Genomic DNA, 18,735 nt, shown 5'->3' with positions numbered 1-18,735 from the left:
TTAGCTCTCTAGGATTTGAGATAGGAAATGAATCCCCCAGATAATATAAGAGCAGAACAATAAGGTATAGAGACAGTTTGGGTCTCTTCTCCCTATACTTGCATTCTTTTTTTTTTATTTTTTTAAATTTTTATTTGGTCATTTCCAAACATTATTCATTGGAAACAAAGATTGTTTTCTTTTCTTCCCTCCCCCCACTCCTACCACCTCTCCCATAGCCCACGCGCAATTTCACTGGGTATCACATGTGTTCTTGATTCAAACCCATTTCCATGTTGTTGGTATTTGCATTAGAGTGTTCATTTAGAGTCTCTCCTCAGTCATATCCCCTCCACCCCTGTAGTCAAGCAGTTGCTTTTCTTCGGTGTTTTTACTCCCACAGTTTATCTTCTGCTTGTGGATAGTGTTTTTTAGATCCCTGCAGATTGTTCAGGGACATTGCATTGACACTAATGGAGAAGTCCATTACCTTCGATTGTACCACAATCGAAGTCTCTGTGTACAATGTTTTCCTGGTTCTGCTCCTTTCGCTCTGCGTCACTTCCTGGAGGTTGTTCCAGTCTCCATGGAATTCCTCCACTTTATTATTCCTTTTAGCACAATAGTATTCCATCACCAACATATACCACAATTTGTTCAGCCATTCCCCAATTGAAGGGCCTCCCCTCATTTTCCAATTTTTGGCCACCACAAAGAGTGCAGCTCCTATACTTGCATTCTTGACTGCAAGCTTCTCTGTTCTTTGTTTTGAGGTTTGGTGCTCCCCAGCCTGTTTTCTGAAATGCCACCTGAACGCCACAAATACTGCGAGCATCAGATAACCTTGCACAACACTGCAAAATCTAACTGGGAACACTTGTGACCTGGATTTTGTGGTGAGGAGGCTGGATCCTGGAGCTCCGACATCTGCAGTTAATTCGCTCAAAGTGAGCCATGGGCTTAGTCACTGAAACTGCTGCTTTTGGACAAACCCATATGTTCCCTTTTTCCTTGCCAGGGCTTTCAAGAAAAAAAAAATTGTTGGTTCTGGATCAAAATAGAAAGTTCCTTGGGGCTGATGTTGTTTGGATGGATTGTTTGGGAATCAAATCATTCCTATGCCCTGTATGTAAAAAATTAATATTGGGATAGCTGAAGTAGAAGTTAGGCTTTTCAGGGTTGGCCCATGAATAAAGAATTAGTCTGGGAATCCTTGACCAGGTGCTGAGAGTATGAGGGAAGAGAGAGTGAAGCCTAATTCCTGGGGTGAAAACAAAGGGGTGTATCACTTTAATGCCACATGTTTTTTTATATCCCTTTTAGGTGAAAAGGGTGATAGAGGAGAGAGAGGTCTCCAAGGAAAATTTGGCAAAACAGGTTCAATAGGTGCCAGAGGTCAAGTTGGACCAAAGGGACAGAAGGGCACAATGGGGGCTCCTGGAGACCGATGTAAGAACCACTATGCTGCCTTCTCAGTGGGACGGAAGAAGCCCTTGCACAGCAATGATTACTACCAGACGCTGATTTTTGACATGGAATTTGTCAACCTCTACAGTCACTTCAACATGTTCACAGGTAAATTCTACTGCTACGTGCCTGGCATCTACTTCTTTAGCCTCAATGTGCACACCTGGAACCAGAAGGAAACTTATCTCCATATCATGAAGAATGATGCTGAAGTGGTGATACTATATGCCCAGGTGAGCGACCGAAGCATCATGCAGAGCCAGAGCCTGATGTTGGAGCTTCAGGAACAGGATGAGGTGTGGGTACGGCTCTTCAAGGGAGAGCGAGAGAATGCCATCTTCAGTGATGAGTTTGACACCTACATCACCTTTAATGGGTATCTGATCAAACACAATGCTGAGCCATAAGCCAGCTCATCAGCCTCTTTCCTGGCCACAGAGGCTAACTACAGTCTTTTAATCTTTTCATGGCCAGCTTTTCCTCTCCTTGATATCCAAGCTACAGGATGAAACCCTCCTGAAATGCCACTCTCCTCCTTAGATTACTGCCTCCATTCCATCTGCATTCCACAGGATTCTCATTAAATGAAAAATACTATCCATTCTTACATTTTGCAATGCCCTTTTGTGCAACTGTAGACAACATATGAAATTATCAGGGAGGGGAACATGTGAGAATGAAGGACTGGGCACGTCTTGCCTCCAGCAGAATACTAATCCTTTGATAACCTAGTAATATAGCTGGGTTTCCCAGAAAAGATAATTTCCACTCCCATTACTGGAACTAATTAGCAGACATGCACAGGGTTACTAAATAGAGCAAAGTAAATCATGGAAAATAAGAGAGAATCTTTTTGTCTTCCTACTCAATGAAGTTTTCCCTGAGAAAGTTGGTTTTAGCATATAGTTCCAGAGAAATTCTGTACAGCTCCCAAGATTGGTGGTGGTTGGACTACAGGAAAGCTGGACAAAGAGTTGTTAAGTCAGTTATATGAATAAATCATATTCCCACTCCCTCCCTTGTCAAGACCTCCTCATCAATCATCAATCAATTGGATTAACTGTTGGTATAAAGGCCATGTCCAGAGAGCCCAGTAACCCTGTCTGCTGTGAGGTATTTGTAGATGGGTGAGTCCTTCAGATGCTGCCTGCTCAACTGGAACAATTGGTTTCCAAATGATGGCAGCTATCCCTTCACCAAGTCCTCTATAGCATAGTTTGTTATTAAAAGATCCAAGCAGAGTTTGACTTTCCTCCTCTTTACATTCACAGTTCCTTCCAACCTGAAGTCTGATTTCTGTTATTGTTTATACTAGGATCTGATGAGTTTAGGAACTGATTTTAAAAAAGGAACAGCTCAGGTCATTTTAGCTCTCTTCCTAGTTGTTTAGTCTTTTTCAGAGATAAGTCCACAGGTTCTATTGTTTCCTGTTGGATTCCTCATCCTTCTTATGCTATAAGTTGTGGATGTTTATGGCAATGACTCAGCATAAGACAGCCCCTCTATATACTTATCAGCTATGTCTCAGGAACCTGGAAGCTAATTTGATTGAGCTATCAAGCAGGAACTACTAAGTTTCACCCTTACTCATAACAATTGTTCCCTAGGTTCCTCTTTCAATCTTATCATTGCTGTGGATCCGAGACAAACATGAGTGCAGGAAATATTGTGCTTATTTATGCTTTCTTCCTTGGTGCTCTGAAATGGGTGGAAAGGGAAGTGGGATTTCTGTGTTCAGCGATTTTTCTCATTAAGCATTGGACAAGACAGAATATCACATGAAGTCAAAAGTAATGTGGGTAAATACCAGGGCTAGGTGTTTTGGAAAAGAGGGGAGATCTCTTTGGCCATTAAATCATCAGAATTTTCCTTTCATACCAGTTTCAACCCCATTATACAAAGTGGACCTTTGTAAGGCACCAGGAAGAGGACTGGGCTGAAGATTAAAGTTAGTGTTGCTTTATTCTGGCTAACTGATAACACCTGTGTTGAATCTTCATTGAATGGTAAATCTTTGTAGTTAGGTTATGCACTCCACTCATCTTGACCTACCAGAGCCCCTAGGTCAATCCTTAGCTAATATTCTGGAGGATGAGCATTCCTTCTCTTCACCCTGAACTTCTGACCTTAAACTCTGGCTATATTTTGACCTCTGTGCTCTCCTGGTGTCAGCACTGGGTCCTGGAGGTCAGGGTCATTAGGCTTTCTTATCTATTTTGAAAAGCATACTTTTAAATTTTTTTCTCAAAATGGCTTGAGAGCAGAGAAATCCATACATGGTTTCTTAGTGATAAAAGCTATTTTAAAAATATAATTTATTATTGGGAAGGTTTTTTTTTTTTTCCCTGAGCAAATAGAACTTCTAAACTGAATTATTTGTGTCTTCAGGCCTGGCTTTCTTGCATTCCAGCCTTTTGAATGGAGAGAGAATGGCAGTGACTTAGGCCTCTCTTCATCTCTATAAGATCAGTTCTAAGATCAAGTTAAGAGATCAGTTTCATGAACTTAACCAGGATAAGGCACTTCTGGGCAGCTGACTGACCCGATAAATTTAGAGAAGCCCATGATAAGGGTGCATATGTGACTCCACTGGTCCATTATGTAGTTTTTCTGGTCTCTCATCTTTGGAAAGAGCAGCTACCATTAAAAGAGGACCAGACCTTCATCTCGAATAACCTGGAAGGAGATACTCTGGGCACAGTGTGTCCCTAGTCTGTGCCCTGCTTTGTTGGATTAATGAGGGCGGCTTCTTGCCATTGAAAGTCACCAGAGTGCCAAATCTGAGTGGTGCAGCTGCTCTTTGTATTTTCTTTCTCTCTGCCCTTTGCCAAAGAGGATAAGTATCCAGCTGTCCTTTATCCCTATTGCCAACAGTTTGTGAAGAAGCTGCCTTATTTCCTCTGGCGCCAGCAGGTTGGCCAACAGCTGTTTTTTTTTGTTTGTTTGTTTGTTTTGTTTTGTTTTAAAACTCTGCCTATTGCCAGTGAGTAGGTAGGCTGCTATTACACACACCCCTGAAGCTGTGGCATGGACAGACAGCTGTGATCCTGCTCTCCAGTGCTGGTGGACACCTGTTCTTTTCCTCCTCTGATTAAAAGCCACTGGGTCTAGGAGCATGCCATTTGTTTACACTTAGCTGGAATCAGGTCATGGGGAAGACTGCCACTTCTTTTTTTCCAAAGAAGTGAGTCAGGCTTTGTCTATGTGCCTGCCTTCCACCCTTTCTCTAGGGATGGAGATATTCTCAAGAAGAAAATGCTAAACCCTAGATTGGCCCTTGGCTAATATGTGGAGTAGGCCAAGAACCATCACACCTCCTTTTAGTGTCCCTCTCCTATTTTATGTCTTGCTCCTGTACCTCTGTACCCCAACTGCTCCCTGACTACCCATGGATCCTACTATGGTGCTCTGAACTCTGGATTTATCTTTTGCCCTTCTCTCCCCCTCCAAAATCAACTTTTCTGGGACACATTCCATTCCCATACACTCTCACTTAGTTGTTCCTAGAAAGGATCTTATTGAATCGTTGGATGTTTGCTGAACTGAACCAAAAACCATTCATTAAGCAACATTCTTCCTTCTCCCTACTAAGTTCTTTGAAGGCAAGGACTATGTCTCTTTATGCTTGTATCCTTAGCACCTAGCATCATACCTTACATGTACTAACTGCTTAATATATGATTTTTTTAGAAAATCAGAACAAATATTTGAGTGCCTCCTACATTGCAGGCACAGCAAAGAATATGAAGATGAATAAAGTATTTCTTCTACTCAGGGTTAATAGCTGATAATAGCTCTATATGTCAGTTCTCTCTCTGATGAACTGGTTGTGACAGTGACAGATTATATAATATGGTTCTTCTACACCATGCCTCCCACATGTTTCGGTGGCCTGGCAGAGTGAAAAATAATGTATGGTCAGTGTATTTTAATAAAGGACTCTTGGAAGATTCTAATTCCTTCCTCACAGAACTATAAATTTAGGGCTAAAAACTTGAGGTTCTATTCCCCAATCTTGATTTTACAGATTATCCAAGGGCACTTGTAGTAAGAGGGCAGAGGCAGAGGCAGAATTTGAATTCAGATTCCCTAACTACAAATACATTATTCTTTCTACTACACCATCCTGTCTCCCCAATTGAAAGAATGAATCTCTTAGGTTAATAACAATTTACATGTATAAAGCTATGTTATGCTCACAGCATAACATTCGCTTTTATTACATTTCATTCGCTTCTTATCACAATCCCAAGAGGTGAGTAGGGTAAGGATTATTATCACCATTTTATAGATGAGGAACAAAATCCCAGAGAAGCTAAATGACTTCTTAAGGGTTGAATAGCTTATAAATTACAAATTTGGGTACTTAAATTTAAAGTTGTCTGAGTCCAAGTTTATTGAACATTACACACTGTCTTTGGATAACATTGTAAGAAATAATACTAGTTGGGGTTGAAGAACTTTCCTGGTGACTCTAGTCTTACCATAAAGGTATGGGGTCGGTGGCATCACTAGAAATATATAGTGATGTTCATGGTAAGTTAGTTTTACTAAAGTATGCTATTCTATACCAGTGGAAGCTGGAACAAAATGTTAAATTCCTGCCTATGGTTGATTGGGTATGATCAATCTTTGCCTGAAGATGATCTTTCAAAAAATAAACAAAAAACAGGGCACATTGCTTTTTACTACTAAAGTCTGAGTAACAGAATGCCAAAGAAGTAAAATTTATTCCATAATTTCAGTGATTCTGCTAGGATCAGGACACTTCAATCATCCAAATATCTGCTAAAAGCAGAGCAGCTAACACACTTTGACTTGCTTTAATGATTATTTTATCCTTAAAAAGAATAAAACAAAAGAGGAACCAACAAGGGGATATTTTGTATTGGATCTGATTTTTATTAAGAAGTAGAAGAACTGATTGGGGGGGCAGTGTGAAAATGGCAGGAATTCTAGGGAGAAGTAACCATTCCCTCTTAGAGTCAGTGATACAAAAGAGGAAATTCTAGGTGAAACCCTAGATTTTGGGAAATTAGACTTCAAAAGAAGTATAAAATAGAATTTCAATGAACTACAAGGAGAAATCAGCCCAGGAGGGCATTATTCAAGATTAAAATTCTGAAGACATAAGTGGAAATAATTTCAATGAAGAGGAAAAAATTAGAAAATATCAAAGAAGAATAAGTCTGTGGATATACCTACTCACAAATCAACTTAGATTTTAAAGAGAAATGTACAGAAGATTAAAGCAAAGCCAAGTAAGAGGATGATTATAAGAATGTGGGATGGTCCTATAAAAATAGTGTCAGGAGAGCTAAAGCTCAGAACAAGCTGAGGGTTGGTAAGGGAATTTAAGGACAACAAATAAAAGTGTTTTTTTTTTTCTTCAAGTAATACTGGGAGAAATGAAAGGATCAAAAAAGGATAGGACTTGTGCTTGGGGTAGATAGGATGATGATAACTGAAAACAGTCCAGAAAGAACTGCTAAATTAATATTTTGTTACTGTTTTCTCTGACAAGTAAATGAAAGAACAAAAGTGGCTAAGAGAGTCTCCAAGAGAGTAGGGAGAAAGTAAGAGAGCACTTAGTTGCCTGTGATAAATCCAAGTCACTTGGACCTATATTCTTGAGTTTTGAAAAAACTTGTAGATATGATCACTGAACCACTGTTAATAATATCTGAAAGATGATGGGAAATAGAAATAATGCCATAAAGTTGAGGAAGACCTTGGGATTGTTTGGATTGTTACAACATAATATCGAAAACAACTTTTGTACCAAAAGATCTCATCAAGTGTTATAAATGCTTTAAAATATTTTCCTTTGGTGCAACTAACATTACCCTATATTCATATTAGATAAAGCTTAGCATTAATAATATTTCAAATAAAATATAATTAATTAAAATTAACATTTATAAAAAATTCAACATTCATTCAGGTGTGTTAGGATTCCTAAGGGAACACATAAATAGAAAATACAAAGTCTATCCTCAAGGATTTCATGTTGTTTAAAATTTTTTTAAACATAATTATAAAAGTAAATTTTAATATTTATTTTTAAATTAGAAAAATAAAATAATGACTATGAGATCTCACAAAGAAGTGATAGGTGCTCACTCAAAACCAGAAAAAGACCTGCTAAGATTAGCAAAAATGTTTTTGATGACTTTGAGACTGTCAGGTCTGTATTTTTTTTTGTCTTCTCACATTGGGAAAAAGTTACTATAAATAAGCATTCTGCTTTTATGTATTAATGTTAACCTCTAGAGAGAATTGAATCTTTTAAGTGAGAATTGTGGATCCAAGGTGGAAGGTCACACAATTTAGCAATATTTTGGTAGCTTGAGGCAATAATGAGTTCTTTTTCCAAAAAGCTCCAAAGTGTGGAAGATTCCTTTCTTCAACTGGCATGGACATTTTAAACTTGGAAATAAAAGTCTTTAACACATAATATCAATGTCTTTTAGCAGCCAGAAATTTAAGTGTAAAGGTAATCTGCCATTTAATTATTTCTACCCTATTTCTCAACATTGTGTGACTAGCAGATAATTCAAGAGAATTTGAAGAATGTCAAGTTTACAATTTACAATGTAGCATTAGGAAAATAAACCTATAAGGAAAGATAAACATCTAATAATTATGAAGTTATTACCCAAAGATTCAGTAGTAACCCAAAATTAATAATCCGAAATTGACCATCAGTGATTAATAATTTATAACCAATAATCCTCCATTTGAAGGCCTCAAAAATACATGTGAGCAAACTGGATGTCCTAGAAAGCCTGATATTACAAATGTTATAAATATTATAAGAGGCTAAAACAAAGATTTTTTTTAAAAAAACCTTCACATGTACTAGGTTACTTATTTGTTTTCTCAAGTTCTTTTTATTAAACAACTATAGCAAAGCTATCTATTTTTTTTCTTGTTATAGAGAAAAGGTAACATTGTTCAATAGAGAAACCACATACACAAAAAGAAAAAATAATCCTAAAATAGAAATAAGGCAAGGTCTAAAAGCCTTTCCACATCTTCATAAAGTTAGGTTACTTTTTTTCAAATACGCTTTTTAAAATTCTGAATACTCTCAGGTTGGTCAGGGATGAAGTTAATGGCAACAATTTCTATATCTCTCTGTGTATATATATGTATAGCTCTGAGAGAAACTAAATTACTGTGATCTGGTGGTGGAAAGGTAAAGGTAGGCAGATCAGTCTTGTCCTGAGAGTTCTGAAAAGAGTAGATGGCCTGTGACAGGCAGGTGATAAAGTGAGCCTGAAGTCATTTGGAAGATGATTTGATAGACAGTCTGTGATTAAACTGAGAGAGAGTCAAGGAGTTGGCAGCAGAGGGGGAGCATGATGGGTCATAGGGGAGCAAGAAGAGAGAGCTGAGCTATGGCAGAGAGAAGAATTTATGACAGCTGAGGATGCAATTGCAAAGGACTTTCATGTCCCTGCATGTGTCTTTGAACTGATTCAGACTGATGTTGCTTGCAGCTTATAATCACCACTTGAAGAATTGTAGAAAGCTCTGAAAAACTTTATTTTTCCTAAATTCTCCTTTGTACCTGTTTACTAACAAATGTTTATATATGATCTTTCCTACTAATTGCTTAAGCTGTTTCTTTATCCTGATAATTTGCTTTATATGAAAGTCCATACTCAATAACAAATTCTATGTATTGCATATTTCTGAACTTAGTCTATGTTGAACAAAGGACAATAAAGGAAACCAGAGGTTAGCAGAAAAAAAAAAAAACCCATAAAATTTAAATGAGTCAGCAGTCTAAACCTCTGCCTGAAATTAAACAGTTTGGGGCTCCGAGTTGTTATTTTATTAATAACTTTTTGTCTTATATAATAAACTCCCTGACCTAGCAGAGAAAGGATCAAAGGAGAACCAAGGTTTTTTGTTCCTGGACCAGAAAGTGAGCTCAATTGCTTTATGAGGTGTAGCTACTCAAATTTGAGGTTCATAAGGCAAAACTTTAGACTCTCACTGGAAAAGGAGTGAGTGGGGAATAAAATGAGATCCAAAAGAATTAGACTGCCCCTGGAAGCCTAATGGGAAGAGAAAGGTGTGGTTTGGAAAGGATCAGCTCCTTCCTCTTTTTTCTGTTGGGGAAAGGAATAAAAGAATGATTGTTTTCAGGCAACTTTGTTCCACAGTGACACCTTCTGGTTACCCTAGAATAATAATTTTTTAAAACCATTTAGTTTCTCTGCCTTCAACTAAAGGGCAATTTGTTTCTGTAGAGTTCAGATAGCAGATTATATTTCACATTTTGATAGCACAATGGCAGGCTAACTAGAGTTCCATATATTTATTACATTACAGTTTAATATATAAGTTTAAAACTAAATAAGGCAATAAATACAATCTACTAGTTATATAATTGAGTTTTTGTCTTAAATATTTCTGATGAGTTAAGTTTATTACACCTGAATTAAACTCTCAATTTTCAATGGGTTATAGGAAATGAGTTCACTTTTTCATAGTTTCTCATATTCATGCACAATTCTAAAAGTACAATAAATGGGGAAAGCAGTGATAGACTTATTGGAGGTAGAAATATAGATACTTTGAATAGGAAAAACCATTAACTACATGTGTGCAAAGTGACATCACAAACCTTCTCACGTACACCGTATTATCAGTCTTTTCACAGTTCCTGTTCTAAATATTCCCTATTCTTGTGAGCTGCATTATTATAAAGATATCCTTTAAATGACAAATAATCTTTCCTGCCATTCTGATCCAGTCTGATGAAAAGGCAAAGCTATCTTGGTTTCTCTATCTGGTGAGGAATTGTTCGAGTAGGTTCATATTTAGATATATAAAAATTTTAAAACCTTATATCATTTTATAAGAGATATTAAATTGAAATTTCAAATTAATTTATACTTGTCATGATCCATGTTCTCAGGTAAAAATTCACAAAAAGGTTTCTTGTCTCTATGACCATTCTTACAGACACTGTTATCTTTTCAGGATTATCAGTAATTCACCAAGGCTATGCATGTGTAAATATTAAATAATCATTTTCCAAAATGAAAGGGCACTTTTTTTTATAGAGAATTCTTTGTTGTTGTTTTTTTAATAATGTCTTAAGGGTTTTCAGGAACTTTGCACATATGTTATTTGCTGTTTTTTTTTAACCCTTACCTTCCATCTTAGAATCAATACTCAGTATTGGTTCCAAGGCAGAAGAGTGGTAAGGGCTAGGCAATGGGGGTCAAGTGACTTGCCCAGGGTCACACAGCTAGGAAGTATCTGAGGCCAGACTTGAACCTAGGACCTCCAGTCTCTAGTCCTGGTTCTTAATCAACTGAGCCACCCAGCTGCCCCCCACATATGTTATTTGTATAAATTCTCAAAGCTAAAAAAACATTTTCTTTGAAGAGCTACAAGTGATGGAGTGGGCATTGCTAGTGTTTTCTTATCTCTCTGGTTTGGTTCTAGATAAACAACTTTTATGTAATACTAAGGTTATAAATTATTCTAGCCTATTGCTTGTCACAGCCCATTTCTAATTTCAAAGTTATACATGAAGTGTTTTCATTTAAAACATTCAAAAATGTTCATGTCACATATAATTTGCATTTTACAGACATATCTCTAGGCATCAAAGCACAAAATGTTTTAAATGTAAAACATCTCAGTTACATTAAGAAAATGCTAGTTCATAGAGGATTGCATGATGAGTAGGTCAGAGAGTAATAGACAAGCATCAAAGAAGAAATAAAAGCAATCTTCCTTCATAGGACTTAATCCATAGAGGCTGACAACAAATATTCAAATTCTTAATTCCCAAAATAACCATCTACAACTAAGAGAAATATTATTCCCATTTCTTTAACACTGGTTACAACTACTTAATGGAAGCTAGGTAGTGTGAAGTGGATAGAATGCCAGGCCTATTGTCAGAAAGACTCATCTTCCTGAGTTCAAATCTGCCCTCAGACACTTACTATGACCTGGGCAAGTCATTTAAAAGTCCTTTTGCTTCAGTTTTCTCTATAAAATGAGCTGGAGAAGGAAATGGCAAACCATTGCCAAGAAAACCCTACAAAGGGTCGTGAAGAATCATTCACTAACAATGACTGAATAATAAAAATACAACTATGTAATTTGTTTGAAGCTCTACCATTTTCCTCTTTGTATACAAACAGGTATGATTTGAAATAATTCTTGAAGGAATATGGAGGCATTTAATATTTAGTTTTCATTCCTCCCCATTCCCAACACACACACTGTTCTGAATGGCCAGCTCAAAACAGAAAGAAAAAAATCATATTACTGCTTAAATTTGAGCTCAGTAAATACTACTTTGCCCTTTCCAAAATTGACTATACCTAAGCTAAATGTTCTTTAACATTCTTACAGAACTGGTAACAGAATGCATACAAGTATTTATAAAAAAGACAATCCAGATATTTTTATTGGCAAATTTGCTAACCCAGCATTTCTCTCCTGAGATCCACACCAGTTTTTGAGGCTTCTCTTCGGGATTAAAATTTTATTCTGTCAGAATTTTGTTTTTAGATTAAGCTTTCTCTCAAAAAAAACAAACACCTTTAAATTTATTTTGGAGTTTATTTTCTTGTTCTGGTGAAGCTATGCACCTTAGGTTGATCTACCTAAGATGTCTAGAAAGATGTGTTTGAACAACAAATTTCTCCTTTTCATCTTTCAGCTACACTTTAAGTTTACTCTCTGGATTTTAGAAATCAGTTTTACTTTTAGAAGATATTGTCTGCTAATTCTACTAGTCCAGAAAAATTAAAATTGTGAGAGAAAAATGAACTGTTTAGATACTGGAGTTCTCCTAAGGAGAATAGGAACTTACTGAAAACATATAAATACTAGAATTTTGAAACTTATGCAGACATACATGTCCCTCTCACAAATGCATGAATTAGGCAAAGGAGCATAATATGAGGATTCTCCAATTTTGCAGTCACATCATTTACTTCCAGGAAAGGTTCCCTAGGCCCAGGGTTAATTTTCAATTAATTAATGATCAGAAATGAGAAACAAAGAGGAAGATTTTCTCTTCATGGGTACATGGAGAAGACAAGAAGAAGCTATTATATTATATCAAGGTAGAAATGCCACTTCCACCTCTTATCAGGTCCAATTTTGGGGAAAGTCAAAGTCCTCCTTTCCTAGCTCACAGATTATTTTGTTAAAGAGAGCTTCAACTTGTAGGAATTCCAACTGGGGAGAACCTTTGGCCAGTGGTAGGGCACTTCATAGATAAGAAGGGTCAGACAAAAAGATCATAAATCAGTTATAGTGGGGGGGCGGGGATGGAACACATTCTCTTTGGGTACAGCCAAATTAGAGATTTATACTTACTAACTACCCCAGAATAATAAATGGACTATTTATTTTGTATTACCTTCTAGTAATCTAGATGCAAGTAGCAAACAAAAAACTGCAGATTTGAATAGGCCAATTTTGGCCTCATCTTGTTTAGTACTTGACCCATGGACATTTTCAATCAAGCTACCTGTACTCTATTCTCCCCCTTACCTTTTTAGCTTCCCTTTATGTGTTTTCTATACCTTTGCTTGAGAGAAGGAATCACCTTATTTACTTTTATTTATATCCCGAATACTTAGTATAGTTCCAGGCAGATGTAAGCACATTAAAAAAACAAACAGCAACCCTTACCTTCAAGTATCAGTTCCAAGGCAGAAGAGTGTTAAGGGCGAGGTCACCTCTGGGGTTAAGTGACTTCCTCAGGGTCATATGTGGCATTTAAAAGAGTAGATGCCATAAACTGTAATAATTAAAATGGTTGAGGTTTGTAAACTGTAGTGATTAAATAGTGGAAGATATAAATTGTAGTAAATATAAGAGTGGGTGAGTAAATTGTGACCGCAGAAATTGTGTTTTCACTACAGTGTCTTGTTTTAAATCAAATATAAGGTGGTTGCCAGGGAAATATTCCCAATTATGAATATACCCAAGTCAACTGGGTTTTATAGAGAATTTAATTAATAATACAATGAGGAATCAAAGAAAAAGAGAAAGAGTAAGAAAGGAATAAGTATGAAGGGCCTTAAGCCAACATGGCCTAGACCTGAGTCTTAAGAGAGAGATCAGTCAGTTCTTAATCACTCACCACAAGATCTGTTCAAGCGAGGATTCAAGGGGACAGAGTTTCCCCAGAGGGAGTTCCAGCCAGAGTCAGTCCCAAGGGACTTCTTCTCAAGAGATCATCTTCAAGAGGTTGACCTCAAGAGCTCTCTCCAAGAGATTGTCCTCAAAAGGGATTCTTTCTCAAGAGACCCTCCTTCGAGTCTCTCTCTCAAGAGCTTTCCTTCTCAAGAGATCCTCTCCCTCTCAAGAGATTCCTTTTTCTTATATAGGGGGTTTTCTCCTATGTCACCTCCCCTAAGTTCTTCCATCTACCAATCACAGTAGACATTTTTCCAAAGGACAGCCCATTCTGAATTCACAGCTGAGTCGACTAACCCCTTTAGTAAGTTTGAACCAGAAAAAACTTCTGAATAAGTTTTCACCTCTTTGCTCCTTGTAAATTCACAAGTTGCCTGACCTTTATAGGTACTTAGCACCCTATTTTATTAATTCTAAAAATAGGCATGGCTTAAGTATGGGTGTAAGCATTTCTCATTGTTCAGCAAGGAATTTTTCTCCCCTAACGTAGTCCTAAGTACCAGTAGAGGTCCTCCCATTTCTGATCCAAGTAGAGTTCTCACTGTCCAAATGGGGAATGTTCCCAGTAGGGAATTGTTCCAATGGATAATTCCCCAATGGGGAAATTTTTAACATTCACAAGTCTGAGAAATTTCAAGATTCACACATATAGCCAGGAAGTATCTGAAGAACCTGAACCTTTAGGACCTTAGGCCTGGCTCTCTACCCACTGAGTCACCTAGCTGCTCCTACATATTAGTACTTAATAAATGCTTTCTCTTTTTCTCTCTTTGTCTCTGTCCCTTTTTCTAAAGGACCACAACTTGTTGAAGAAGTTTAGACACATTGAGTCGTGGGAATGATAAACATATTCAAAAGCTGATTCCAATGAGCAAGGAGTTCTTGGGGCAGTCTTATGCCTATATTTTAAATAATTCACATGATTGATTTATAGTGAATCCTTCTATAAGAAAAATTAGCTTGGGGTTGAAATTATCTGGTTATGAAGTTAAACTTCCCTTAACCTTTGAAAGATGTCACAAAGCTTTGAACTTCATGCAATGAAAAGGTGACAGGCAGTCTGCTCTGTTATCTGATTAAGTAGAATAGAAATCCCTAGAGTCAGGAAAGATACATGATAAACATCTAAGACAGTTCCTGGAGGAAGGAAACTCCCCACAAGCAGTGGTATCTTCAATAAGCTTCCTTTCCCACAGGACTGGTAAAAGCTCCACCAAAATATGAAGAAGCCATTTGCTGTACCCTTTTGTTTGAGATCTCTTTGATTCATTTACATTTAAATAAACCCTGTAAGCTACTCTGCCTTTGAATCAGTTTGGCTTTTGACTGATTCCACTCACTCTGTGTCTCTGTGTATTATTTTTCTCTACACGCCTGTAATTTCTATCTTAAGCTTTTCCCCCTTTTTTGGGGGGATTTTTCCTCAGAATGAATTTTCTGCTCTGAGATACCTGAAGAACCAATGATCCTCTTTGACATTTCTCTTTGACACAATTCTGTCCTACCTTTACTGAAACACTTTCTCCTTTCTGACTTTTCATGGAACTCTTTAATTTCAGGGCATGATGAAATCTTTCAGAATACTGGAACAGGTGATCAAATGACATCAAAAAGTCTTTATATAGTCCAAGGACAATGAATGATTAGGATATCTTATCACTTATTTTAAGTAAGTTGGGACTGAGTAAATCAATTGACCCCATTCTTATATATTCAAAAGAACAAGAGTTAAGTTTTTATTAGCAGTAGTCTTACAGGTTGGCTAATATGCATTTCATCCTAGATGAAAAAGCTACCAATTTTGTCAAGGAATAGGATTATTTATTTCATTAATAAAAACATAAATAGGGAGGGCTTAAAGGAACTAAGAAAGGAAAATATGACTCCTGGCTTTAAATAGAAGGGTGGCCAGTTTAAATTTACTTATGGGATAAGTTAAGATGGCAACATTAAAGGTTATGGAATCTAGCTGTCCCACATGGATTATAGAAAATGTATGAAAATGAACTCCAACTGAACTGAAATTAACCAAAGAGAAAGCTATTCTGTTCATTAAGAACTATATAAAAAGATTCCAGAAGCCAATGGAAAATTTGAGGGAGGTCACAGCAGGGAAGTCACTAAAACTTTTAGTAACTTTGCCCAAAGCTAGCAGAATCTGAGACAAAGGCCACATACTAGGGAAGCCATCACTCTCTCCCATAAACAATCCTAAAATCAGTTGGCCCTTTGAACTGGGGCACATGAAAGTGAGAACTCCAGTAACTGGAGACCTGATGCTACATTTGGACCCTGAACAGCCAAAAAAGAAGCCAAGGAAAGAGCTGGTCCTCATAGGTCACTGAGTGAGGGATAGAGGACCCATCCATGAACTTGGTGTTCTGAGACTCATGTTGGAAGATCATTCAGTAAATGGGTGCCTATGACAATGGAACCTTGAAGGAGACTAAAGGCTCACTAGCCTTCACTAATTGTTCAACATCTAAAAGTAGCTTCTAAAGGCTATAATTTTTACAACTGAGGATTGTGCAAGGAGGAGATGGAGATCTGCTGAAGCCAGAACCAGAAGTGATCACTAGGAAACTAAAAGAAGGCCAGAGATCAAAGCAGAGGGTGAGGCCAAATACTATCCTGAAAGGAGGAAGCAATGACAACAGATTACAAAAGATACAGGATCAAATACAGCCTGTTTAACCTGTCCAAGAGTTGTTGATTGTTTCAGTCATGTCTTACTCTTTGTGACACCATTTTGGGGTTTTCTTGGCATAGATATTGGAATAGTTTACTATTTCCTTCTCCAGCTCATTTTACAGATGAGGAAACTGAGGGAAACAGGGTTAAGTGACTTGCCAAGGAAGATGGTTTTACTGATTCTAAGCCCAGTACTCTTTTCATTACATAACCTAACTGCTCTGTCCAAGAGTACAGAAGGGTAATAGCCCAAACACTATATCCAAATCTAAGATTTGAAACTGTTAATATAAGTAAAAAAAGAAAATTCTAAATACGATAAAGATATACTATAGATTAAGAAAGTTCCAAAGGTAAACCTAGAAGAGAATAATTCCACATAAAGTAGAAGCAGAATCTCAAAGGGAAAACAAAACAAAACAAAAAGGTCATCCTGGATAAAAAAAAGCAAGAAATAATGGATAGGGATTGGTCCTTTGATTTTACTGGTATAGGCAATGAAAGGTAAAACAATTCTCTCTACTCTCTCATAAAACTCTTTCTCAACTGAACCAGACAAACATATGCACATGCACACAATAAAATCAATAGGAAAATAGGCAGGAAAAGGGAATGAGGAAGAGGAGGAGTAAGAAGGAAGTTAGTCAGGGAGGAGAGTAGGTTAAAAAAGAGATTAAAAATAAAGATAGCATATAAATCAGTGATCAGGACTTGGGATTGGTAATGGGTGATGGGATCAGGAACAAATTATTCCAATTATAAATGGCTATTATTGATGTGATTTCTTCTTTCTCTTCAACTCCTTCTAAAGTGGAAAAGAAAGGAAAAAGTATGAGGTACCCAAGTCAACTGGGTTTTATAGAGAATTTAATTAATAATACAATGAGGAATTTAAGAGAGAGAGAGAGAGAGAATAAGGAAATAAATGAGAAAGGAATAGACCAGCCCAGGGCTTATCCTGGACCCCCAAATCCCCAAAAGAAATGGCTTCTGTCCTTTTCTGTTTTTGTGCAATTAGGGGTTGGGGAGGAGTTTATCTTCTTTAAGGGGTCATGAGTAATAAAACATTATTCCCTATTAACCATACCTTTAAACTGACTTGGGAGGGAAAACTGCATTCTGAGTAAGGGGAGTTCAGGCTCGCTAACTCAATTATAAAAATCAATACAGTAGAAATCAGAGGTAATGTTAATTTTTATCTTTTTACACTTCCCTCCTTTGAGTCATTGAGAAATTCCATTTCCTCAATGAATCACCACATGATATGCCAATGATCAAATGACATCAAATCTAACCTCAGGATACAAAAAGACCTGAAGGCACTAAATACTTCATTAAGGATTGCTAATTATGTAGGTGTTTTAACATGAAAGGAATAGTGTGAGAGGAGAGAGCGTTTGAATGATGCACTAATAGGATCTGTTGAGAGCAGTTCTCTTTGTCAAGTAGAACTTTCAGAGAGAGCAGTGTATGAGGGGGAATGGTGAACATTCAACCTCTCTCTCAGCAACCCATTTCTAGTATCCATCATCAGCACATCATATCTTAGAGTATATCTCCCATGCGATCATTTGGTTTCTGAAAAGATCTCCTCCTGAAGCATTCTGGAATGGGCTTATACTCAAAGCAGCTCTGAAGGGAGCAGCTTACCTGTAGAGATTCTTAAATGTTTCTGCTAAAGAAAAAGAGATCTCAATACAATTTAGTATAGCCACTTAAATTTTGCTTTTTCTAATAACTAGGTTACATGGTGAAAACCAGCTCAAACCTTATGGTTCTAATCTTATTAAAAATAAAACTATAAGAAGAACATCAAACCAGGAGCCCATAATCCACAAGAAACTTCAGAGAACTTAAGTTTTTATATTACCCTTGCTGTTTCTATCTTTATCATGGTTCTAAAAGATCAAACTTTAATAGCAAAGTTTCAGTAATCAGAGTTTAGGACTGGGATACAGTTATTCTCATGTGCTCATAGGGCAGTTAACATTAAAAGGCTACCAATCTTTGGCTAACATGACAGCAATGGAAAGTAATGAGTGCTGGAGGGGATGTGGCAAAGTGGAGACATTAATGCATTGCTGGTGGAGTTGTGAATTGATCCAACCATTCTGGAGGGCAATTTGTAACTATGCCCAAAGGGTGCTAAAAGACTGTCTGCCCTTTGACCCAGCCATAGCACTGCTGGGTTTGTACCCCAAAGAGATAATAAGGAAAAAGACTTGTACAAGAATATTCATAGTTGCGCTCTTTGTGGTGGCAAAAAATTGGAAAATGAGGGGATGCCCTTCAATTGGAGAATGGCTGAACAAATTGTGATATATGTTGGTGATGGAATACTATTGTGCTCAAAGGAATAATAAAGTGGAGGAATTCCATGGAGACTGGAACAACCTCCAG

At 37.2% G+C, this 18,735-nt stretch overlaps 2 protein-coding genes across 6 annotated transcripts in view; one reads left to right on the top strand and one right to left on the bottom strand.

Annotated features, from left to right (window-relative positions):
• Positions 1–17,218, top strand: part of C1QTNF1 (C1q and TNF related 1) — a 43,701-nt gene extending 26,483 nt beyond the window's left edge. For all 5 annotated transcript variants that reach the window (XM_007482924.3, XM_016430738.2, XM_007482926.3 and 2 more), the window contains one exon: positions 1,303–17,218. In XM_007482924.3, the coding sequence (XP_007482986.2) occupies positions 1,303–1,853 (551 nt within the window). In that variant the 3' untranslated portion in view covers positions 1,854–17,218. The remainder of the gene's footprint in view (positions 1–1,302) is intronic.
• Positions 1–18,735, bottom strand: part of CANT1 (calcium activated nucleotidase 1) — a 129,163-nt gene that overhangs the window by 93,922 nt on the left and 16,506 nt on the right. The window lies entirely within an intron of this gene.

Source organism: Monodelphis domestica, chromosome 2, assembly GCF_027887165.1.
Source record: "Monodelphis domestica isolate mMonDom1 chromosome 2, mMonDom1.pri, whole genome shotgun sequence".
Classification (NCBI taxonomy): domain Eukaryota; kingdom Metazoa; phylum Chordata; class Mammalia; order Didelphimorphia; family Didelphidae; genus Monodelphis; species Monodelphis domestica.
Note: the sequence above shows the minus strand (reverse complement) of the source record. Positions and strands in the feature narration are given on the sequence as shown.